The sequence below is a fragment of the Argopecten irradians genome, chromosome 13 (assembly GCF_041381155.1).
Source record: "Argopecten irradians isolate NY chromosome 13, Ai_NY, whole genome shotgun sequence".
In the NCBI taxonomy this organism is placed as follows: Eukaryota; Metazoa; Mollusca; class Bivalvia; order Pectinida; family Pectinidae; genus Argopecten; species Argopecten irradians.
This window is the reverse complement of record NC_091146.1, coordinates 33,676,717-33,704,698: the sequence shown is the minus strand read 5'-3', so window position 1 is coordinate 33,704,698 and position 27,982 is coordinate 33,676,717. Positions and strand designations below refer to the sequence as shown.

Below are 27,982 nucleotides of genomic sequence, written 5' to 3'. Positions count from 1 at the left end.
GACACAACAAAAAGCACATTTTAGTATTGTTTAATGACCTCCATTTTACCGATTACACTACGCACATATTTGTATAATAACTACTGACAGATCTATAGAAACGCGTACGGTTTTTAGTCACAAAATTATTGTTCATGTTCTAAAGAGGAAATTTGGAATTCCATAAACAAATTTTAAAAAAACAAATCTAGGTGATTTAAATGCTATATTTTGAACACCCAAGGCTGTTCACAAGATTACATATATATAAACATGATCTACTTTCATTACGTCTATTCCTGACTTATTGGAAATATTTGTCACGTGATGGTTGACTGGTTGTTCCTATTTTAATGCAGTACGTCACTGGAAATTCCTAATGTCTCTATTGCTCCTATGTTTACGTGTTAACAAAGCCAAGTTTGAAGTACGTTACCTGTGTAATAATTGAACGGATGATATTTTACATATTTAATTATATATAATATCAGTAAGTTTTCTCTGTGTATACATCAAAACTAACAACAATCTTACCAAATTGTACTACGGCATTGTTCGTTTAAATATCTGCCACTTAGTCGTACGTAGCAAGAAATATTTCGTATGAATGATGAAAAGAACCGACTCTGCTCTTGATCTGAATACCGAGGTCCCGTGTGTAGTAACCTATAATTATCACAGCTGTCCTGTGTATTTGTAAGGAGCCTTTAGTGTCTGTTTTCACAATCATTAGCTTTTCGTAGTTTGATAGATATTATTATATAAAAAAGGCAAAATGAATATATCATACTGCTCAGATAACTGTACATATATGGTAGCCTTTAAACACAGAAGAACCATTCACACAATCATAAGTTTTAGGTGGAAATTTTGATTAATATCGTATAGCGGCCCATATTTGCCCATGGAAATTGAACATTCATATTTGGCGAATTAAAATTGGGTGATTTGACATAATTCTGATATTTTAATTTGGCGTTTTCAGATTCGGTGTGAGTTTTCGTTAATTAACTCAATTCTTTCAATGTTTTCCTTCCTTATAGATTACGTAAATATGTGTCCGACGGAACCGGGTCCTTTTTTTTCGTCAAACAACTTAAAATACTCATCTCTACCGTGTTTAATAGGTAAACTGACATGACCAGTTTCAAACAAAATTCACAATTACTTCAGCGCATATCTAAAGGTAAAGGTACTGAATTATATACGCATGACTGACTGCTTGATTGAAACACTTGAAATAAATAAAATCGTTCGAGAGTACTTACAGTTGTGTGACCGCACAACGTACCAAAAACAGCGTGTGTACACCGCACAGACATCGTCCGCACATCGTGCGGTGTGCGGTACAGACCGCGCATTTACGCTATTCGTATCGCACACCGCACGTTGGGTTGATTAATATTACGAAACCATTAGCTGGTGGAATTAACTAACGTCAATAGAGAATCCGGTAAACTGTCGGTTTTAAATTCTCGTTTTTTTTCACATAATATATTGCTTGCATTGTAGTTCTTGTTTAACTACATACATGCACGATGATAAGTGTTTAGAAGTACATTATATATATTGGACAAAGAAATAATTCCAACCGTGTTGACAAAAAATTGTCAAATTTTTGAGGAGATCTGCCCTTTTATCAAAACACACAAAACGAACACGATTACATAATACGATACGAACAGTAATACGGGACAATGATAGTAGACAAATATTAAACAGCACAATGGAGCATTAGTACATATATATCAGTACATTGTATATAAATACATGTATGTACATGTATACATAGGCTACTGTACAGACAACAGTTTGTCTACACGATAATTTTGTACACTTTGAATAAAACTCAACTAAAATATACTTGCACACATATTGAATAGTTTAAGAGATGTTTAAAGTTCTATATGTACACATATATATACACACAATGTACACACGTTTACGTTAATGTAATTATGTACGTGTGTAGTATACGTAATATACATACATGCATACGTACATTGTACATGTAATATCATAAAAACGTTAATGTACGTATAAATGCGTTCACAAAAAAAGTCTAGAAACTAAATACAAACTCAATTTATTTACCATCAGGATGACAAACAGGCAAATATAAAACCAAATCATTGCGTCCCTTGTACTTAGGTATCTTTAATGAATCGAGATCGACAACAGAAATCTATATTTTGTTGTCTTCTACGACGTCCGAGCTAACCATAAAAAAGATACTTAGGTATCTTTAATGAATCGAGATCGACAACAGAAATATACATTTTTTTGTCTTCTACTACGTCCGAAAATCAGTTTAAATGTCTATTTTTAATGTATTTAAGTATTAATTTCCATTCCCAGAGATTAATGCATTTATTCTTAGAAAAAGTCTGTAATAACCGTATAGACATTGTGAAAAACATTAAAATCGCTCTGTACGTTTTATATTTATAGATGATACATTGATTTCTTTTTATACTCTAACAACGATCACTATCGCACAGAAACCGTTTGTATCGCACGTCCTGTGCAACATTTAAGAATATGTACTTTGTGTAATTTAAATGATGTTGAAAATGAATTTCATTTTGTTTTAAAATGTCCATGTTACTCTGCTCTCCGTAATAAATCATGAAAAAATATTATTTCAAATTTCAGAAACCTTTTAATGTAACAAATGTAAAGATTTAAAGAACTAAACAAAATACCTCAAAGCGGCTAACGCCAAAATATCGTTATTTATTAGTTATATTCTCCCGAATGTAGTAAAGTCTACATGTATGTTTGTATTATATGGTATACCATTTGAATGCCATGTATTAATGTATGTGTGTTTAACATATGGCTGTGATGTTGATGTCATCTAATGTTATAGCTATAGTATAGTTGAGGTATAGTTGAGACAAATTCTACTATCATCACCTACTACTGTGGAATAGTTTGTGAACTATTCCACGGTAAAAGGTAACTATTCCGCAGTCAAAGGTGAATTTATTGACTGGTACCGGTGAACATTACTACGCACGTAATCAGCATATCCAGATTCCTTTAGGGAATTCACATTCATTAATTCCAGGGAGAGATGGAACAATGGTAATGTGAAAGAGACAAACAAATCCAGAATTTAAGCTACAACAACCATTTGCTGTTCTCAAATAGATCTTGTTATATCATGATGCATGCTCTTGCATGCTCTCTTAGTAAGGCAATGGGAATGCATCATAAATATATATCAATATCTTATATGGGTTTACCTGGAGCTGTGAAATAGTTAAACAATACCAATGTAATAGTGGAGAGTAGCAATGACATTCGATGCCATATGTTTAAGCACGCGAAACACCTCAAACTGTGGAAAAGTCAACGTAATGAATAGCTCCCGGCCCTCACGGACCTCGAACAAGTCTCTATATTGACTATTCCACAGTTTTCGGTGTTTCCCTTATACATAAACAACTGATGAGTCAGCAGACTCAAAGTAAATAAAACTTGAACTTGCACTATGAAACTATGAAACAAGAAAAAGTCGTCAGAAAAAACACCAAACAAATAAGATAATTGATCGTCATCAAATAAAAATCTTGTTGTTATATATTTAAATATAACTTTTATCGACTCTGATAAAAGAAGAATAAGGATGTGGGTAGCTTAGATTCCATAACAAAACGAGCAAATTACTGACTTTGATTTTTGTCCATACCAATTATGTCATCTTGCAGTGGCTGACCTGAATAGCTACATAGTGTATAGTGCACTTTGTATATATCAAATCAAATCAGTGCGCATGACCTTTTCACCTCCGTAACCCTGCGCCCCATATGTACGTAATAGTTAACATTGAGTAGGGACTATAACTGATGATACTTACATTGTATCATAGAAAATTGTAATGAGAAATCCCCAGCAGGTATGGTATTAACATTACATTGTATTGCTTTTATAACGTCTTCCATAATAAACAGTAATGACAGACCGTGTTCGAGCAATGGCTATAAATTACATAGAAGCGCAAAATATACAAGGTAATTGATCCGATGCATGAAACCGGTTTTCTGAACAATCATAGCTGATCTCGGTACGATTGACACAACAAAGACTTCTCTATTTTTAGTGGTTTTAAATGACCTACAATTCACCGAATACACGACTCAGACATTTGTAAAATAAAGCAACGCAATACTATTGACAGAATCGCATAATAATTGTTCATGTTCTAAAGAAGAAATCTGCTATTCAATAAAAAACATTATGAGGTGATTTACATTTTGTGTTTTGGATACCCAAGGCTGTTGACGGGACGACAGATAAACAAACATGACCTACTTTCATTACATTGAAAAGCTCGACAAGTAACCAAGCCCATAGTTCGCTACACTGACTGATAAAGTAATTGTTGGTAATTCTGTAGAAATGGTATTCGACATCAATATTCATAGGAGGAACCAGTTTCCCTTTATAAGTCTGAATATTTCCTAACACGACCAACTAGTAATAAGATCACGTATGAATTAACTTGAAAGCTCACTTTTATTTACTTATAAATATATTCAGTCATCAATCGGTTGTAGGTAATTGTTTTAGTATTAATATATCTCTATGATTAAACATATTTTCTGAAGAAAAAATGGCGAACTAAGAAGGCTGTATTTAGTAACTGACAACAGCAAACATACACCATTCTACAGGGACTATTTTACAGAGAATATAGATAATTAACAGTTTAAATGACGATATATATTTGTAATATTGGCTGTCATTGCAAGTTATTGTTTTGACATTTAATAAAACATACATTATAGAGCTAACATTAAGAGAAAAAGACTCACATTTAGTATAACTATAGAGCGAAAAAAGGAGATATAATTATGGTAAAAGGACCCATAGGTAGTATATCATTAAATAATCATTGGACAGGTGTATATTAATCAGGTATATTGATTAACATAGTTTATTATTAGACGAACCACACGTCGTACACCGATATACAGTCGTGATATACATGTATAACGAACATTTAAACCGCACATTGAAACAAGCTTCGCTTTGTAAGCCTTGCATAATAATAGATACATATTGTCTTATTGTTCTGGATGAACGAATATGGCTCCTCCATGGGCAGTGTGTGAGGGGTATAAGCCCTAAAGTGTATATTATGTGAAATATTTTTTTGTAACATCACAACTGTGTGTTAAGTATGTAATGACACGGTGAGTTCCAATGACCAAGGCAAATGTGTATGACACTGTATTAGGAGCTATTTATCCTTAGGTTATATACATTAACAATGATTATTTACATGAATCCCAAGATATATAATACCTGATTAAATACTGCATTAAAAAGTTATACTTTTCTATTGGCAAGATAAAAACTATCATATAAACGAATTACATATTTTGGTCATTAGAAAAGCCAGTCTTACCAAGTCTGTGAGATATTGCAATATTCTTTTTTTTTTCTAAATTAATTTAGATAAAACGATCTTGTTTCCCACTTTTCTTATTGTGCCTTATCTATTATTTATCATTAAAATAAATATAGAGTAGGGATATATACCTTTAGTTGTTAATGTTGAAATCATTTAATAGTTAAGCAAAGCCATTTAAGGCAATATTTAACAATCACCCTCGTGTATATCTACATTGCGCATGTCAGTTCGGTTACCCAATACTATAAATACCCAGTGACCGTGGCATTGCGGCAGATATCCCCGGTGTATATATGAGGTAGTGTCTCCGCCATTCGTTATAAGGATGATTATTATTTCTGTGTCTCTGTGTGAATAATCAAGAAAGAAGTTACATCATAATTATACAGATGTTGAAAACAATGTAGAGACAACCAAAGACTTTATCACGTACAGGTATGTATTTTATTCTATAGTTAACTATTCTACCGTTTCCATGGTGTCACGAACATGTATGTAATATATAACATATTTTCCATCTCTTATGTTCATGTAAACTATGAACAATGTTGCATATTTCTCTACTCTCATGTACATGTATACAATATGTTACATATTTCTCTTCTCTCATGTACAGGTATGCAATATGATACATACTTCTCTACTCTCATGTACATGTATACAATATGTTACATATTTCTCTACTCTCACGTACCTGTATACAATATATCACATATTTCTCTTCTCTCACGTACATGTATACAATATATTACATATTTCTCTACTCTCACGTACATGTATGTCATACATAGCATATTTCTTTACTCTCACGTACAGATATGCAATATGTTGCATATTTCTCTACTCTCAAATACAGTTAAGTATTTATAATTCTGATTTCTTTACTCTCGCGTGGCTTTGTCTATTATATTACTAAAAGAATATTTCATATATTGATATAAAGTATATATGGGTAGTCTAATAGGTGGTCACAAAATCTTGTAAACCCCAGGCTTGCCGAGGGTTTTAAAGCATTTTGTAATGTTATGATGTTTTCCATCACATTGAAAACACAGGTTAAAGTACAAGCTGGCTCTAAATATAATCGATTGTTTCCTCAAATTACTAGATATGTCATTTAATGTATATCACCTCTGTTTGTTCAATGTTAACTTAGCCCCCAATACTTTACCATATAATATATATCACCTTTGATTTTTCAATGTTAACTTTAGCCCCCGATACTTTACCATCCAATATATATCACCTCTGATTGTTCAATGTTAAATTTAGCCCCCGATACTTTACCATCTAATATATATCACCTTTGATTTTTCAGTGTTAACTTTAGCCCCCAATACTTCACCATCTTATATATATCACCTTTGATTTTTCAGTGTTAACTTTAGCTCCCGATACATTACCATGCCTTCCTAATACATCACATATTTAGTATTCCATTAAAATTTGATAGAAGTAATGGGATATCTTATTCGCATGCTGGAAACCCTTGGCCTCTTTGGACATACGTACTTTAATTCCGTCATTATCAATTCTTTTCAAAATCATTTGGCCCAACGTATCGGCTGTAAAAACGTACTGCATCACTGTGATAGGGCATCCTTGCCTTACGGAATCCAGAATAGGAAATTATTTAGATAAAACCCATTACATGTATTGTTAGTATGGATCCCATTATAAAAATATTTAAATCCATTTGACAAAGCGCTCTCCGAATCCAATCTTTAATAAAAACGTTTACGGGATAGGTATTAGACCGATCGCATGTGAGGACCTCTGTCTCATATGACAAATATATTCAATGTTTCGTATGCATCATGGTCGGTCAATTGTCAAATTCCTTCTCGAATTTCACATTGACTGGTTTTACACTCATTTTTTCGAAGCTCACACGTGACCATTTCATAGCATATATAGAAAACCGAAAACACAGATGATTTAAAAACAATCTGCCTGACTCTCTATATACATGGAAATAAAGTATTTTCGACTGTTTTTACATTATAATATTGTTTGGAAATCAATATAAATTATCAATCCTCAGAAACAAATGACTAGGCAATATTAGTTTGACTAGTCACCGGCTAGGAATGGTTGCACACGCTTATTGTTAACGTCGTATAAACCTGCGAGCCGGTCCAAAAAATTCTTTCGGCGAACGCCTTCCTAAACATATGATATGATAAAGTTTAGATTATGGTACAATTATTCCGATGATATATCGGATCGAAAACCGTTTGGTGTTATGGAACGTAGAGGCTCTATAAATATATAAAAGTAATTCATGGGATGTACGCATTGAACTTTTCTCGAATAATTGGGAAGAATCTGTAAATCGACATTTCTTATTTTTAAATCAATGTTCCATTGACGTAAGTACATCTGTTTTAATAATGAAGTAATGAATTAAATGTAACATTAAAAAGATATTTGAAAAATAGTGTTTTATGGTTAATTCATTATATTTCACATTGCCATTTTCTCTTTGCTATATAACCGTTCCAACTGGGAAATTGTTTACACTTGAGTAAACACAGGGGTTACCACGCAACAATTACAGATATTTCAACAAAAGAGTTTTGACTGTAGATTGATATGACATGAAACAATTGTATAATATATCAAAGCTGAGCTCGTCGGGTAAAAGCGTTGGTTTTTAGATCAATTTACGTGGGTTCTGTCGTTGAGGTTTTTTGCCTCTTATACCTCAGGGATCTCAAAAAATAGATTTTCCCCAATATTACAAACAAAATCTGGATTAGTATTTAATAAACAACATAAATGTTTTGATGACGTTGATATGCCATCCATTGATTATGTGCTTGATAAAAAAGTCTTCTGACAATTGAGGTCCCCTAAAATATCAAACAAAAATATTGCTTATATCACTGATCTGTAGCGTTTAGAAGTTTTTTATTTAAAAAGGCATGTTCAAAACCAATGTTTGATAATTACCAGACGGACTTTAGGTATTGTGCGGCATGTTCGAAACCAAACAATACTAAACAAGGATAATGCATTAGCAATGGTTAAGCGTCGTGATCAATCTTTTATACGGAGACCGTATAATGTTTTCATCAAAAAGCCATTTTAGTAAAAAAAATAATGATAATAAATCGGATCTTTCTGGTGTATTTATACATTATTGATCAAAACTCAAAACGCATTTAAATTTATATTATACATTTTATTATACAATTGAATCAAACTTAAACATCCTAAATATTTTCAACACACGATAAAATTGTCTCACACCCGCTCTCCCTCATCACTATATATCTATAACTATAGATGGGTACCTATAAAGTGAAAAGCAAAACGAAATGGAACGAAATCAAACGAAACAAAAGGGAAATGACCCTGACTGTTAAAAGGACGTAAATCTAATCAAGCAAACAAACAAGAATGATAGGAATTTTAAATAATATAATAGTTGGAGTTGTTTGTAAAAGCATCAAGTTTAAATCTTTGTATAATAATGTTTCATATATGTATCATGTGTTGACTTTGTGTTATAATCCAGTGTAATCATGTATCATTCCAAACCTATTGTTGATATAACTTCGTAAACAATATATGTTCTATGTTCAATGGCTAAACCTTACTGTATAATGCGCACTGTAGGTACATGTACATGTATGCAATGCCGTCTAACCCCTGCCATATGAAATGAACCGACATAATGTTAGGATTAAGTTACTTATTATGGTATTATGTGTAGTTAAACAACAAATAGGGATATTCAAAACGTTTTGAAAAGCTGGGTGACGTGATGGATTGTTGGGTTTTCCTGTTTAAGGGTACTGTGTCACTGGAAATTCCTAAAATCTCCTTTTTTAATTGATATGTGTACTGGTTGCAATACCGGTGGTGTGTGCATTGTAGGTCGCGTGCAAAAATATGTGTTTGTTATATCTACATATACAGACATATATAAATGAAAAATTTATCACGTGTTACTCGATTTTCATTTTCACGCCATGAATTCAAGTTAATAACTTTTAGAGGATTTAAATTTTTTAATTGTTTTTGATATTGTCTGTCTTGTAAATTCATGTAAAATAAGATGACTATGCATGTATATGAAGTGTGTCACAATAGTTCAGGGTCTCTCTGTTATTTCTCCGTCTTAATTATAAGGTTGATTAAAGCTATTGCAAATACATAACGGAAGCATTTGCCACGTGATGGTTGACTGGTTGTTCCTATTTTAAGGGCTGAATCCCGGAACGCCTACATTTTAAAAACATATACATGTACCAGCAAGTATGTTGTTATAACAATTATAGTCTGTATCATAAAGGTAACTTTACCTGTGTGAGATCTACCTGGATTTTTACCTGGACATATATACTAGTTATATATATATATATATATTTTAGGAGATGAACAAAAAATCACAAATGAAAACAAAAGATATTTACCACCGATCATTTTGGCCACACATAACAGCATCATATGTCTTTTTATGACAATATTCCTCTCTATCAATTTCGAATGAATTTCTTATATTACGGTATCTGATAAAACTTAAATAACATACGACCCTAGCGATAAACATCGTAATGTTAGTACATATAACCTCCATTCTGTACCATTTTTTTACAAAAAAAATATATTTCGGGATTTTGTAGCAAACAAAAGATAAAACAAGAGTTTCCCTTGTCCAACCAGTAACAAATCTCGAATATTCACGGACGGATTCCCTCCTACATGTGTTCAATTTCAATTTTTTTGCAAACATATTTCATACTGTGTATTTTACCTGGATTATGAGCTTGAAATTTATGAAGACAAATAGATGTTATTTGCAACTTATAAAAAACAAATTATTGAGTTAATTAGAAACATAAATTATATATATGCACATGTACATACATGTAATCTTTTACTGAGAATATACAGGCACTTCAGATACATCTTTACAGATAAATATACAAATGTACATGTAAGTTTTGTTTTATGTTTTCCATATTTAGCATAGCAAATAATTGACACAATTTCCAGTTTCTGTTTATATGTAATGTATGTATATCATGTTAGGATGATTACCATAACACCTGCAGCCGCAATGCTATACAACCGTTATATCTATTGTATCAAGGAATTGGTACTCGATATTTGAATTTCAACCTTAATAACACATTTCAAAAATGACGCATTCCTGAGACAAAAAGGGCACAAACCTTACATGTAGTCCTTAATTAAGTTCATAAGTTATACAACCCATGGCAAAATATACGGATACGAGATGTCTACTTTCTGATCAAATGGCAAACTACATTCGTAAGGAGAACTAACATTTATTTTGTACGAAAAAAAATAGACGTGAAACCGATGGCTGCGACTAAGGGAAATAGAAAAATTGCATTTATCATGTATTCAGAAAAAAGGGTATTACAAATCTTAAAATCGAACGCATACAACAAGATACTTCATTCAATAGTGTAAGTACATACTGCAGGTTTAATTCTAACAAATCACATATTTTCACGACGAAGATTATGATGCCGTAGTAATGTGCATTTCACAACACATTTTTAAAGGAAATTATCAACATGTTTTTTATTCATTAATGTATTAATCATAATAAATGTTTTATAATATGATATTTCATCACGATGACGATATTATAATGTACATGTAATATTCATGAAATTATTATATAAATGCTATTAACTACTATAATCATTATTATTATAATTTCTAGTAAACTACTATAATTATTACTATAATTTCTAGTACTTCAAACTTCAAACTTTATTAGTCTCTTTACAAAATACATTGTGTAGAGAAACATATTTACAACAGTCAAGAAATGCAACATAGTAAACTACTATAATTCTACATGCACGCATAGGTAAACTCCGCGTAAGTAGACGAAGTACATGTATAAGAAACAGACTATAATAACACTTTCTTTGATCTTTTTACCTATTGTTATAGAATGTCGGCGTAGCGGGAATTATCATTATTTTTATTGTGTTATTTCAGTTTTCATTTTAATTGAAACACATTGATAAAAATGATAAAAAAATATATATCTACAAAAAATTGTAATTATTCTCAATACACTACATGTACGTCTAATGATAACAAATAATTAAGTCGATGGAGATCGTCTTGTTGGGGATGTTTTAAGTTCTCTGGCCTCTGATTGGTTAACATTCAAGCCATACAGTACCGTGTTCAAGGGCGCTGTTTATAATCGGTGTTTATATTGTTTTCTAAAATTCGAATGCTTTCTCTTAAAGTACTTTGAATTATTGCATAAGGAAATATTCGTAAATTGTAAGTGAAAGATGATCTACGAGTTAATTAATCAAATAAGTTGCGAGACCTTTGGTTATAGAGAGTACTACTGGCACTAATTCGATACACTACTGTGCACTAATTCGATACACTACCTTTCCGAACGGCTTTTTAATTTTTAAAATGGGAATGTAAAACAAGATCGATAATTTTTGTAGAGTCTTAAGAATTATTAACTTACCGTTAATACTACATTCATAATCACATTTTGAACGATTTGATTAAAATAAATAAAATGATTATTTTCATAACGCGGGTCGTATTATGTTTCCCGCTTTCGTCCTAAATACATGTAGGCCTACCGCGCGGTAGTTGACTATCACTGCGCCAGACGGCAAAACAGCGAAATGACTCTCCACTGTTATCATATATTACGCAGGAAATCCTGCATATGTTTGGTGTCGTAACCTTATCTTAGGTCATCGGTATATATTTTCTGATGTTATTAATGTTTTTTTAAGAAACCTTTATATTTTACTCCGGAAAGGTAATGGGCCTTTAAGGTAATTATAATTGTCGTTTCCGAAGAATTATAAGTTAGTATTAAAGGTTAGTATATATGTATATGATATTAATTGCGACAGTCTGCGTAATCGTGAGAAAGTATCGAAAATTTTACCTTAATCACATGCTTACTGTGTTTTCCTAACAAATCTCTCACTTCGGCGATCGCTATTTCCGGAATTTATACAGTGGAGTTCGACGACTGTGGAAACTCGTCGCTAGCTCGCAGCAATACGACATCGGATAGTCACACACTTTTGGAATTGTAAACTTAACGTATAGCCATTGAGTTAGACAGTACATGTATGCAATCTAAATCTCAGAAATCATTTTATTATAAACGACTGAGTCCTTCGCAATGTTAAGTTTCGAAACACCTCGCTAGAGTGTAATACCTGTCTTAGTACCAATTCTCTCCGCTAGGCTGCGCGCATAATACTAATAGTATCCCCTCGGAGAAATATGTTTCCGAAAGATTGACGGAAATTGAGTATTTTCGGAGCGAAGCCTAGCGGAGAGAAGAAAATACCCCCGCAAGCTCAGGCAGACGGCATCGGATGATCAGAGACCACACAAGGCGTCGTTTTCACAAACTGTGAATATTGACTAGGCTGAAAAGATCTGGATAAACAAACGTTATACATGTAACTTTACAAAGGTAACATCGTGGTAACTATGGAAAAGATCTGGATAAACAAACGTTATACATGTAACTTTACAAAGGTAATATCGTGGTAACTATGGAAAAGATCTGGATAAACAAACGTTATACATGTAACTTTACAAAGGTAATATCGTGGTAACTATGGAAAAGATCTGGATAAACAAACGTTATACATGTAACTTTACAAAGGTAATATCGTGGTAACTATGGAAAAGATCTGGATAAACAAACGTTATATACATGTAACTTTACAAAGGTAAATCGTGGTAACTATGGAAAAGATCTGGATAAACAAACGTTATACATGTAACTTTACAAAGGTAATATCGTGGTAACTATGGAAAAGATCTGGATAAACAAACGTTATACATGTAACTTTACAAAGGTAATATCGTGGTAACTATGGAAAAGATCTGGATAAACAAACGTTATACATGTAACTTTACAAAGGTAATATCGTGGTAACTATGGAAAAGATCTTACTGTCATTAAGGGTTTTTAAATAAACTCTTAAATAGTTAAATACAGCAAAATAGCTTTGATATATTAAAAAAAGTTCAGTAATTTTAGATAGTTCGAGTTTGAGTACGATTTTGGTTGAAAAAATAATATTTTAACTTATATATTAATAAAACAAAATGCACTTCCGGTTTTGAATTATGGTTTTCGAAAAACCAGGTAAAATTGCTGATTTCCATGCTTTAAAAAATCTTATTAAATAATATCAGTCGGGAAAATTGATCACATCAAACCATGATATAATGTTAAAACTTTGTATTGATGCAGAAATATCATGTATAAAAGAATACACTTAAAAGTAGTTAGCCAAGGGGAAATGCCTATAAACTGGAGGTCCCGCTGCCTGTCAACAAAGACAAAGAAGGAGTTTCCAATTTTTAGGTATATATATTTCTGTTATAGACAATGAGAACCTAATGTATATCACATACTGTTGTGTCATTATAAAATAGTTCATGGATTTTGATAAAGTTTTAATTAATAGATTTTCTTTCATAAATATATGAAAGACACGTATATCATAAATGTAAAAGTCCTTCAAAAATTATATACTAGATTACTTACCTTAGTACCAATTCTCTCCGCTAGACTGCGCTCTTAAATACTTTTCGGGGCGAAGTCAAGCGGAGAATGGAAAAGACTACGGCGGGCACTAATATTCTAGTCTATCTAAAATTACGATTTATAAGTATTTAAGAGCGCAGCCTAGCCTACTAAGCTAAGGCAGGTAATCCAGTCAACACACGACTTTCGGAGCCTCTCGTATGTTTTCGGAACACCTCGCTAGCTCGCAGCAGACGACACCGATTAGGCCTAACACACTGAGAATATTGAATAGGCTGAAAAGATCTAGATATATAAATGCGATAAAGTTACGAAGGTAATATCATGGTAAGTATAGAAATGCATCTTACTGACACGTTCATCATTTACATCGTTTTCAAATGAATACTTGCATACAGGTTGACAAGAATGTTGTAAATATAAATTTAATATTTGCTCCTTTTCAAGTTTTTGCCAAATATCTTGAAAACATTTTTTTTGTGTGAAAAAAACCGATTCCTCAGCATAAACTTGATTGTTCGCTATCCATATTTCATAAATCTACAATTCTAAGTGAAATATAAATAATTTAACATGAAATATCTCACTTTTTCTAATTTCGGTCAGCAAATTGGCACAGAAAGTATATATTTCAAGCTCAAATATCGCAAAACGTTGTTCGAGAGCGCCCATATTTCTTCACATATTTGAAACCTGCATGAAAAAATAGCAAGAAAATAAGACATGTTAGAAAATAATGGCATGTGTTTCCCAAAAGTATGGAGCTACCTTAAAATCATAGCTATATAGATCTACGGGAAATTGTATACAAATGCTATATAAAGAATCTACAAATAATTTCTACTTCCACGTGAAATTGAAGGAAAATTTGTTGCAAAACGAACTACAACATTTTTTGCTATATGCATATAGTAGTTTTTACGGTGTATTGACGTGTGCATGCGCGGATTTGGCGCCTGAATTGATTCAGGATCGGGGTAGAGCACAGGGACATGGCACAGATTTTTAACCGAACAATATATATATCAACTTCGCTAGCTACTTATTTCTCAGTGTCACGTCATTATTTGTCAACGTCGATAATAATAGAGTGACGTCATGTTATGTTGTGATTGCGTCTTGCATTGACGTCAAGACTGATGTTGGAAAGCGTACAGTATGTGACGTCGCCGTTGTGTCAAAAACGTTACGTGTTTATGTGTGGTATAAAAATCTGTAACTCGTTTTGGCGGAAAAGGATCTTATTGGTGAGTTTGGTGGATGAAACGATTCTGAAACGGACTTGAACTTGATTACAATGGCTTGATAATGTGCGCATGATTTATATAGTCCGACAATGAGTGTTATATTGTTGAAGTAACTTTGAAAATTTGAATTTAATAATACGTCAAATGAAAATTATTTCATCCTAAAGTTGTTTTCAATTAGAAGAATTTGATATGAATGGATTCTTTAATAAAAGATGACTTTTGAATATTAATTAGTGACTTTTTGCTGATGGAAATATCACTACATCTTATTTACATATCTCGGCAAACACACGTTACCTTATCTTCGTCGGGTTTCTATCGGCTAAAAATGGATGTAATTGTGGTAGAAACAGATCACACGACTCGTGGTTGTTGGATATGGAATTTATTCCACGCGAGTGAGTTATTTTAAGAAACAACTCACTCGTGTGGAATAGTTGTGTAACCTCTATATATACAACGTAAGCTTACATGGGTTGTGTTTTATGCAGTAATCGCGCAGAGATGTTCATTTATCTACGACAGGTACATCAATATATGTTGCAGGTGTCAATCCCTATATATGTGGTTGAAGCTAATATTAAATAGTATACATCTGGCATGTATACGGGTATTTGTGTCTTCAAAATTGATATTTACAAACAAATAGTTTACATTAGATGGCAGACGCCGAAAATCGCCACTCTAACTTATGAGAGTAGAGTCGATCCCGTTGTTCTTATGACGTCATAGGTCAGGGGTCCCTAATTCGAATCGAGGTCATGATCAATGGCTTTGGGCTTCAGGTGTGTTCTAGAGAAAAGTCGCATTATCTCTAATACCGTAATCGCTATGAAACTCGTACTTTCTCCATTCTAAATTTTATCCAATGAATGTGTTTGTTCCAATTTAGGTCATGGTTGATGGTGACCCCTAGATATTTCCCAGATTCTACATTATCTAAAATTTCGTTGTGAAGTGTGTAATTAAATTTAACATGGCTTTTTTTCCTGAAGATGTTAATAACAGCACACTTTTTGGTATTAAATTACGTTTGCCATTTATCTTCCCGGTCTTCTAGTGACTTCTATATCATTGTCCAGTTTCTGACAGTCTTGCGGTGAAGAGATTTCTGTGTAGAGGAGGCAGTCATCAGCAAATAATTTAAATCTACAAGAAACTGAGTCTATATATACTATATCGTTCATGAATACGAGAAAGAGAAGTGGGCCGAACACTGTCCCCTGGGGAACCCCGGAGAGGACTGGGGCACTATTCTGAGTGAATTTAGTGAATATACATAGTTTAGTAGTACAAGGATTTATAAGTGAGAAGGATTCGTCACTGTCTCTTTACACAACTAAACACCACGCGAGACGCCTATGAACCGGAAATGAAAACCATTTTTCTCAACAAATACTTGTCTTATCGAGTCAAACGAAACACCGATGTTATAAGTTAATTAAATTTCACAGCGTTTAGTACTTGCTTTAAGGACGGACGATTTAGAAGAAATGTCTTAAATTTTCACAGCTCATGAAATGACAGCACCCTTCAGAAAGTAAGACGGTAACCCTCGCACCCGCAAGTTCAGAGGAAAATCGGTCGTCGCCCAACGTCACGGTCAGTGCACAAACACAAAAGCTCCTGTGCTTAACTTGCCCAAAACCCAGTGTGAATTATTCTTCTCATATACGTCCTTGGTTAGTACGAGCAGAAATTATTTACGTCTCTAGTGCGAGAGAATCAGAAAATTTCACAGTCAAACGGCTTAGTAGTGAAAACCTATATAGCTACATGTATATATACGACCGCTTCGAATTCGCTACTAGTAACATTAACCTACCCCATTTGGTACACGACCCCTTTTGGTGCAAAATTAGATTTTCTCTCTCTAAATTTCTCGTTACTGTGTTTTGTTGTCTATGCTATTGTTGTGTGAAAATACCCGTACAAAATGACAATTTTCGCACAAATTTGACTTGGATCAGCGATTAATATTCTTATATGCCTTACCTCGAAATGGACGAAATGACCAAACACCAATGTTGACAGTGGGTGTCGAACAGCCATTCGAACCAACCAGTCAAACCGTATATATATAATCGTATACATTAATACTACATGTATGCACATGTACTCAGTACAGTACACAGGGAACTGGCACAACAAATTTTAACCAACAGTATACACATATATATATATATCTAAAAAATACTATAATATATTATATATGTACATATATGTGGTACAGTACAGATAATTAAAGTAACATGTAAGCAGTAACTTGCTCAGTAGATTCTTTAAAAAAATATTTCCTAAAACTTATAAAACTGATTTTATAGATATCCATAATACATTTCAAAACGAACCATTTGTGCCGTTTCGGTACAACCGTGCCGATACAACTGGTACGATCAACTAATGGAACGCTAGCCTATCATGCAATCAGTTTTAAAATTGACCGATCCTGCTCGGTAATTTTCTGTCCGACCATCCAAGAAAATATATGATTTTTGTTATACTTTTTTGGTCAAATCGGTTAACAAATTAATAAAACTGATATCTACACTATAATTTAATACATATTTATCATTTTAACGACTATTTTGTACTCCGATTCTGCCCGATTCTGCCCGTTTCTGCCCGATCCTGTAAATCGTCTTTTCGGCTATAGGCTATACGTAACTTCCGCTGTATCAAGGCGTTGTCAAACCAACAAGTCCCCCATTATTGTACCTCCTGCAGTCATGTAGTGGATCGCACTGACAAAATTATCGACTAGATATCCCGGAATCAACAGGTAAATATCCGTCGGATCAGTCAGCTTAGGACAGCAATCGTTAAACTTGTACATTATACATGTAACTATGATTACGCTATAGTATTTTTTCAACTAACTAAATTAAACTTCCATGTTCCTTGTATGGGCAGGGCCAAATAATCATAATCTGCCTTAATCCAATAATATTAGATCTCGATATTGAGAAACTTCTGATGTGCAATACCGAGATCTAATGCCCGACCCCTATATGAGTCTTCGCAAGTTACGCCCCCGAATTAGAGCGGAACTTTGACGCTTAATTACGAAGTGAAAAACTTACCAGAATGTCAAAAAACATGTATAGCGTGAATCAGTAGTTATCCATGAACACATCCTGGTATAAGAATAGGTATGACATAACATTAATCCACGGAATAATCACACATTTTAGAGCTGACCCATAGCAATTATGTGCATCGCTGTATAATCTAGGTTAATTCCTATTCAAATTTTCGTCACTTCCGGTTAATCAAATTATAGTACGGTGTATCAAGTGGAAAGATAATATTAATAGTGGTAACCAAGGTTGTTTATATGCACAGAAACAAGTATTTTTATCAGTTTTGATTGATTGTGGAAATATTTAAATAAATTAATGCATTTTAGTCGAAATACCGCAAGATATTTTATAGATAATGATATGTTTACTTTCCGTCACCATTCCGTAATTTGTAACAACCGAGTAAAAATGGCGACCGGGTAGACTTACAAATAGTGGTGGGGGTAAAGAAATGTCTAAAATCGCTATAAAAGTGCAATAGTGACGTTTTGAATTTTGGATTTAATATGATTTGGGATAATTCTTTCAGGATATGAAAGGTTAGTGTAAACACAACTTGAAATTTTGAATTTATATCGAGCCCATTTCTGCGCCGTGTGAATCCTACCTCGATTGTTAGAGGTTAGACACGACGTAATGATCAAAAGTGTCTCGTCGTGCTATACCTCTAACATTGTTGGAGTAAATCTGCCTGCATCCTTTGGGCCCTTCCCAGAATGACGACCATATATATCGTATTTATCAGAAATCTTCCATCCGGCAAGGGCTGTTATAATTAGAAGTATAGAAGTTAATTATATAAGCAAGCTTTTCAGATAATCAAATTTCCAGTCCAGGGGTTAGGTTACTTAGCCCATGAAGCTGTGTACGGCATATTTGACTACAAACCAATAAACATCAAAAAGTATCTCATAATTGCATTAGAGACGCTCATCGCATGCTCGATATATATTTCTGTGTTTTTTTTATGAAAAACTGTAAAAGTAAAACCTTTGCATTGAAAGTTCTGTAAGTAAAGATCAAAGCGTTCGTAAATTTTGGTGATTAATGACATATTATAAAACCTTTTCTTGATTCACGAGAATGAAAAAATACGACACATATAAATTTAATGAGTTAAACCCTGTAAATTCAATTCGGCTTTAGTAAAAAGATTGCTTGGTAAAGCCAGATATTTAAATAAATTATATTCAAATCTCTGGTAAAGCGGAATATTTACAGTTCACTTAAAATTGACGTTTATTGCAATATGGTTCTATGCATTATAAATTAAGCTGTTTGGGAAAATTAAGATTAGAAAAAAATTCTCTTTTTACAAACTTATTGTACAGCCTTCGAGACACAGGTAAATGGACCCTGGTTGAGTTAAGTAAGGCTATGACCTGGGGCAGTGGCCAGGTGTTCTGGCCGACGGTTCACCTGATGACAGTATGACACCTGTGATTATAGCAGTTACAAATCACTTTCCGTTAATTAGATATCAAATTATGCTATCTATCACAGCTCGATCGGCACTGTATCTCTTCGACATGATATATTGGGTACATTAGATAATTAGTAACACTTGTACTTGACATTTAAAAGTTTCCATATGTACAAACTCAATCAAAAGACAATTATTTTAATATTTGAAAACTAAATGGAAATCAGCCAATTAATGAAATCAGAGTATGTGGTTTTAATTGTGCTATCTTTCACGACCCTATCGGAACGTTAACAGTATCGTCGCCATTATAAATTTAGGGTAGCTTCGATGATTTGTGTACAGTTTTAACAACGAAAATTCAAAAGGTTTAATATGTTTAAATTCAATCAATTTAATATTCTATCATGTAAAATTCACCAAGCAACAAATATTTGAAAACTAAATGGAAATCGGTCAATTATTGAAATCAGAGTACGTGGGTTTTATTATACTAATTTAATATTTCACGGAGCGATCGGTTGTACCGATCGAGCAAGTAACCATGCCGGGATGAGGAAATTCACAGTTAACATTATGTTTATTTAGTGTAACACCTCTACAATTATGAAAATGAAATAAAAAAAATAAAATAAATCATATTATCCAATAAAGACCAAACTTTAAGCTATTTGGGTTTTTAGCTCACCTGGTCCGAAGGACTGAGGTGAGCTTATGGGATACCGCAGCGTCCGGCGTCCGGCGTCTGTCAACAATCGACTTCTTCTCCATAACCGCTGGTCGGATTGCAAAAAAAATTGACTGGTACCATCCTTATCTGCTACTTACTGAAAATTGTACAAATGATGGGGCTGACCCCCCAGGGGCCTGAGGGGCGTGGTCAAAAGTGATCAATTTGGCTATTTCCATGTAAATGACTTTTTCTCTGCAACCAAACATGGTATTACGTTCATAATGCAATGGTAACAACCATGTAGGGTTAGGATTCAAAATTTTGCAAATGATGGGGCTGCCCCCGGGGCCTTAGACGGCAATAAATGCGGGGTCCAAAAGGTCAATTAGGCTTCTATTTTTATATATATTTTTTCATCTCTGAACCTATGTATTGGACAGCATATTTGTATGGTATCAACAGCATCATTATATGGTTGTGATTCAAAATCAAACTTTTTGAGTCAATTTTGGTAATTTTTCTCATTGTCAGAGTCTTTTTGATAAATACTAAAAAAAACAGGTGAGTGATACAGGCCCTCTGGGCCTCTTGTTTTCTGTTCATCTCCTGTATATATATACCTAGATCGCTTCATTGGACGAAGCGTAGTTTCAATATGGCGTTGTTAGACTGTACTCGGCTGTAATTTAGACACGCATTGCACTCTGGGATAGCTTCCGCTGCGGGCGTCGTTAAGTAAGGCTATGAGTTACCTTCTTATCCCTACTATTTAAATCTCTGATATAACATAGGAAAAGTGACATCATATTGTGATTGTTACTGTAGTTGCTAATATTCATGGGGTTTTCATTTCGCCCTCTTCATGGTTTTATCTAAAGTCGTGAAAAAATGTATGCCTTGCGAAATTTGTCAAAATGGTAGTTTTATATAATATATTATATGTTTACATTCTGTTGTATGAATGACACTTTCAAGGCTGCAATTATAATTCACGAAAATAAATCTTTGCAAATAAAAGTCCAAACAATCACGAAAATTTGCACCCGTGAATTTTAACAACTAAATAGTAGTCTGTAACTATATCAAACCTCTGTTTGTAAATCATTTTAGTCCACGCTACAGAAAAAATGTCTGACTAGATTACAATTGAAACTATCGATAGCTTGATTGGCATTATATCAGTGATTGTTATCCGTTTATTGAATTTGCCATCGATTGATCAATTTTAGAGGCATACAAACACAATATATCGATAGTGTGAAGTATTGTTACACCCCTCAACACGCTGATCATACTTGTAAAGTGAAAGCGGATGGATAAAGTGTGTTTCGGGTGGATAAAATGCTAAAATAGAAAAAAAACAAACATGGACCTGTCAGATTGACAAGGATATATCATCCCTCGTGAAATGATATTGGTGTATACATGTATTATATAAACACTCGGGAAGCCTAGCTCTGGCCACCAAAATATTTCACTTGAGAAAGAGATTAATATAATCTTACATGGGTCTGTTAAGTGGACATGGATATCTCAGGGTTGACAGATCCATGTTTGGTTATTTTTCTCCCACACTTAGTAGAAAAAATATGAAATTTTACTTGCTTTCCAGCTTTTTCATTGTGCCACTATCACAGGAACGTCGTTATGTGACAAAATTGATGATGTCATTGACAATGCACGCAGTGGTTACACACCACATGTATTGATGACGTCACGTGTGTAAGCTGTCTTAAACCCCCTGTGTAAGATTGTTATTATTTCCTAGCAACCACTCGATATATCCCTATGAAGTATGGGAGAAATCCCTATCCACTGAATTGACAGGCCGATACAAAATGATGTTAATGTTATCCAGCAGGGCAAGGCAGCCTTCACAAACAGAACAATTACATGACGTCACAACAATACTATATTGTCAAGACCTCGCGATAAAGCTGGCGATGCTGTGTATTTATGAAATGTCAACTGAAATCCCATAAACAGTATTAAACCTACAACCTTACTACCGAGACCACTTTTGTTCAGATCCCTCGGCGGTCTTAATATAGGTTTTACTGTAATTGTTTTCAAACCTAGTTTTCCCTAGCTAGTCATATATATATAATATACCAAAAAGTGTATCTTTTAGCAACCTTCATACAATTACTCAAGGGGTTACTATCATTATATCGACCCCTAGAATACAATATATATCATTATATGTCATATAGTTAAGCCAAAGGCAGTTCATGATCAGGAGGACAAACCTGTCCAATCACAGGCCTGAGTAGACCTGCTTTGAAGAGAGAGTGGCACCTAAACTTCAAAGCCACATAGTCAACTACAGTGTACTGTTATTCAAGGACCAAACTATTACTTGTCTCGGTACTTTTACCCAGAGCCATGATTGTTATGACATACATGTATTCGAGGGGTGGCTTAGTGACAATGATAATAACCCCTAAATTATCATAGATAATCTTTTAGCTGATATAAGGTTTTACTCACTTTTACCTTTATGTTTCACAGGTAGCTGTTTTGCGAGATTGTTTTGGTATTGTGGCCAGTGATACCTCACTTTAGAAGTAAACAAGATATTTTGAACCATAACATCGTGTGACATCTAACAAGAACAACCAATCCTTAGGAGAAGGGGAACAGAATTTGTATAAATTGCAGCTCTAACACCTCGGGGGGCCCAATAGGGAAATTTGAAGTACATCCTATAAATCACTACTTGTCCTAGAGTTCTGCATGGATTGTAATCAAATTTGGCCAGAAACATCCTTGGGGAAGGGGAACAGAACATGTATAAATTTTGACTTGACTCCTGGGAACAGGAGGGGCAGGGCCCAATACCATATTCGACCCAATAATCGCCCATGTCCGTACAAGCGCCCCTCCCCATTTTTGAGGCCTTTATTCCAATTGCCAAGGCATAAACTGTATAGATTTGCTATAATTTCGTCTTGTTAACACCTTTTAAATTTTTTAAACGCCCTGGGCGCTTATTGGGTCGAATACGGTAGGTGAATTTGAAGTAAATCCTATAAATCGCTACTTGTCCTAGAGTTCTGCATAGATTGTAACCAAATTTGGCCACAAACATCCTTGGGGAAGGAGAACAGAAATTGTATGAATTTTAGCTCTGACCCTCTGGGGGCATTCGAGGGGCGGGCCAAATAGTGGAATTAGAGGTTAATCCTATAAAACACTACTTTCCATAGAGTTCTGCATGGATTGTAACTAAATTTGGCCACAGACATCCTTGGGGGAAGGGGAACAGAACTTGTATTAATATTTGGGTCTGACCCCCTGGGGGCAGGAGGGGTGGGGCCCAATAGAGGAATTAGAGATAAATATTCAAATTCCTTCAGAAAAGAAGCAATGAACCTGTATTTAGAACATTACTTGGCATTACAAACCAGGTGAGCAATACAGGCCCTCTGGGCCTCTTGTCTACTTCTCCAAAACTGCTGAAACAAATTCAATGAAAGTTTGCAAAAACCCTTCTAAGGCATCAGCCCAAACAAAATTGTGAATTATAGGGCACCTCCCAGGAGGCTGTGGAAGGGGATAAAATTGGCTAATATTTCAAAAACATCTTCTCAACTGTTACATATGAAGTTCAACTTAGACCATAATGCATAAGTGTTGTTAATCTCTATGAAACTTCGGAAAATTAGATTGTTTTATCAAGTCAATCAAACTATTCACCTTGATTATATTGACATACATTGACAGACAAGAATGATACAAATGATCTTACATACTACATTTAAATTTTATTTAATTTGTAGGTGACCTCTAGATCACAACTCTAACCTTTTCACGTCCCTGCCGGGGATCAAATTATGGCCGCTGTTAGGTGAAGGAAAAAATGACTTAACCACTAAATGACCCGACTGGTTAGACAAAAACTTATATTTCAGATTTTAATCAAGTGTAAAAAGAAGTTGTTTTTGCATAAATTATGTGCCAATATTTCTGGTGTATCTAACTAAATTACTGTATAACTTATCGGGTTATTGATGTTTTTCTGTTGCAGATATAAATTAACACTTCAAAAATGGCAGCAAAGAGAGAGACCAAATCAGAAGATGATAATGTGAGAAGAGAAGAACAAGAGATAATTCTGAATGCAGGTGAGAATTGTATCTGTAATTATGATTCATCATCTATAAGTGGCTCATGTTAATGAATGGTCAACATATTTCTGGTTCAGGTGTGTTATGTTTGTGATAGTTATATACAGGAAAGTCAACATCCCTCTGGTCCAGGTGTGTTATGTTTGTGATACTTATATACAGGAAAGTCAACATCCCTCTGGTCCAGGTGTGTTATGTTTGTGATAGTTATATACAGGAAAGTCAACATCACTCTGGTTCAGGTGTGTTATGTTTGTGATAGTTATATACAGGAAAGTCAACATCCCTCTGGTCCAGGTGTGTTATGTTTGTGATAGTTATATACAGGAAAGTCAACATCCCTCTGGTCCAGGTGTGTAATGTTTGTGATAGTTATATACAGGAAAGTCAACATCGCTCTGGTTCAGGTGTGTTATGTTTGTGATAGTTATATACAGGAAAGTCAACATTCCTCTGGTTCAGGTGTGTTTTGTTTGTGATAGTTATATACAGGAAAGTCAACATCCCTCTGGTCCAGGTGTGTTATGTTTGTGATACTTGTATACAAAAAGTCAACATCCCTCTGGTCCAGGTGTGTTATGTTTATGATAGTTATATAGAGGTAAGTCAACATTCCTCTGGTTCAGGTGTGTTTTGTTTGTGATAGTTATATACAGGAAAGTCAACATCCCTCTGGTCCAGGTGTGTTATGTTTGTAATAGTTATATACAGGAAAGTCAACATCCCTCTGGTTCAGGTGTGTTATGTTTGTAATAGTTATATATACAGGAAAGTCAACATTCCTCTGGTTCAGGTGTGTTATGTTTGTAATAGTTAAATACAGGAAAGTCAACATCCCTCTGGTCCAGGTGTGTAATGTTTGTGATAGTTATATACAGGAAAGTCAACAACCTCTGGTTCAGGTGTATTACGTTTGTAATAGGTATATATACAAGAAAGTCAATATTCCTCTGGTTCAGGTGTGTTTTATTTGTGATATATACAGGAAAGTCAACATCCCTCTGGTCCAGGTGTGTTATGTTTGTGATACTTGTATACCGAAAAGTCAACATCCCTCTGGTCCAGGTGTGTTATGTTTGTGATAGTTTTTACAGGAAAGTCAACATTTCTCTGGTCCAGGTGTGTAATGTTTGTGATAGTTATATACAGGAAAGTCAACATCGCTCTGGTTCAGGTGTGTTATGTTTGTGAATAGTTATATACAGGAAAGTCAACATTCCTCTGGTTCAGGTGTGTTTTGTTTGTGATAGTTATATACAGGAAAGTCAACATCCCTCTGGTCCAGGTGTGTAATGTTTGTGATAGTTATATACAGGAAAGTCAATATTCCTCTGGTTCAGGTGTGTTATGTTTGTAATAGTTATATACAGGAAAGTCAACATTTCTCTGGTTCAGGTGAGTTATGTTTGTAATAGTTATATACAGGAAAGTCAACATCCCTCTGGTCCAGGTGTGTAATGTTTGTGATAGTTATATACAGGAAAGTCAACATCCCTCTGGTTCAGGTGTGTTATGTTTGTGATAGTTATATACAGGAAAGTCAACATTCCTCTGGTTCAGGTGTGTTTTGTTTGTGATAGTTATATACAGGAAAGTCAACATCCCTCTGGTCCAGGTGTGTTATGTTTGTGATAGTTGTATACCGGAAAGTCAACATCCCTCTGGTCCAGGTGTGTTATGTTTGTGATAGTTATATACAGGAAAGTCAACATTCCTCTGGTTCAGGTGTGTTATGTTTGTGATAGTTATATACAGGAAAGTCAACATCCCTCTGGTTCAGGTGTGTTATGTTTGTGATAGTTATATAGAGGAAAGTCAACATTCCTCTGGTTCAGGTGTGTTTTGTTTGTGATAGTTATATACAGGAAAGTCAACATCCCTCTGGTCCAGGTGTGTTATGTTTTGTGATAGTTATATACAGGAAAGTCAACATTCCTCTGGTTCAGGTGTGTTATGTTTGTGATAGTTATAAACAGGAAAGTCAACATCCCTCTGGTTCCAGGTGTGTTATGTTTTTGATAGTTATATACAGGAAAGGTCAACATCCCTCTGGTTCAGGTGTGTTATGTTTGTGATAGTTATATACAGGAAAGTCAACATCTCTCTGGTTCAGGTGTGTTATGTTTGTGATAGTTATATATACAGGAAAGTCAACATCCCTCTGGTCCAGGTGTGTTATGTTTGTGATAGTTATATACAGGAAAGTCAACATCCCTCTGGTTCAGGTGTGTTATGTTTGTAATAGTTATATACAGGAAAGTCAACATCCCTCTGGTCCAGGTGTAAATGTGTGTTATGTTTGTGATAGTTATATACAGGAAAGTCAACATCCTATGGTTCAGGGTGTGTTATGTTTGTGATAGTTATATACAGGAAAGTCAACATTTCTCTGGTTCAGGTGTGTTATGTTTGTGATATATAGTTATATACAGGTAAAGTCAACATCCCTCTGGTTCAGGTGTGTTATGTTTGTGATAGTTATAATACAGGAAAGTCAACATCCCTCTGGTTCAGGTGTGTTAATAGTTTATATACAGGAAAGTCAACATTCCTCTCTGGTTCAGGTGTGTTATGTTTGTGATAGTTATATACAGGAAAGTCAACATAGCTGGTTCAGGTGTGTTTTGTTTGTAATAGTTATATACAGGAAAGTCAACATCCCTCTGGTCCAGGTGTGTTATGTTTGTGATAGTTATATACAGGAAAGTCAACATCCCTCTGGTCCAGGTGTGTTATGTTTGTGATAGTTATATACAGGAAAGTCAACATTTCTCTGGTTCAGGTGTGTTATGTTTGTGATAGTTATATACAGGAAAGTCAACATCCCTCTGGTCCAGGTGTGTTATGTTTGTGATAGTTATATACAGGAAAGTCAACATCCCTCTGGTCCAGGTGTGTTATGTTTGTGATAGTTATATACAGGAAAGTCAACATCCCTCTGGTTCAGGTGTGTTATGTTTGTGATAGTTATATACAGGAAAGTCAACATCCCTCTGGTTCAGGTGTGTTATGTTTGTAATAGTTATATACAGGAAAGTCAACATAGCCTCTGGTTCAGGTGTGTTATTTTGTGTGATATATATATAACAGGAAAGTCAACATTCCTCTGGTTCCAGGTGTGTTATGTTTGTAACAGTTATATACAGGAAAAGTCAACATCCCTCTGGTCCAGGTGTGTTATGTTTGTGATAGTTATTTACAGAAAGTCAACATTTCTCTGGTCCAGGTGTGTTATGTTTGTGATAGTTATATACAGGAAAGTCAACATTTCTCTGGTTCAGGTGTGTTATGTTTGTGATAGTTATATACAGGAAAGTCAACATTTCTCTGGTTCAGGTGTGTTATGTTTGTGATAGTTATATACAGGAAAGTCAACATCCCTCTGGTTCAGGTGTGTTATGTTTGTGATAGTTATATACAGGAAAGTCAACATCCCTCTGGTTCAGGTGTGTTATG

The 27,982-nt window shown here is 34.3% G+C and overlaps 1 protein-coding gene across 6 annotated transcripts in view; it reads left to right on the top strand.

Moving 5' to 3' along the window:
* The window catches only part of LOC138306390 (uncharacterized), a 256,651-nt gene that overhangs the window by 215,266 nt on the left and 13,403 nt on the right, over positions 1-27,982 (top strand). For 4 of the 6 annotated variants that reach the window (XM_069246838.1, XM_069246837.1, XM_069246835.1 and 1 more), the window contains one exon: positions 24,427-24,523. In XM_069246838.1, coding sequence (XP_069102939.1) covers positions 24,448-24,523 — 76 coding nt within the window. In that variant the 5' untranslated portion in view covers positions 24,427-24,447. Of the gene's footprint in view, positions 1-5,681; positions 5,840-17,895; positions 18,000-24,426; positions 24,524-27,982 lie in introns of those variants that run through there. The other 2 variants (XM_069246839.1, XM_069246836.1) reach the window with 2 other exon arrangements.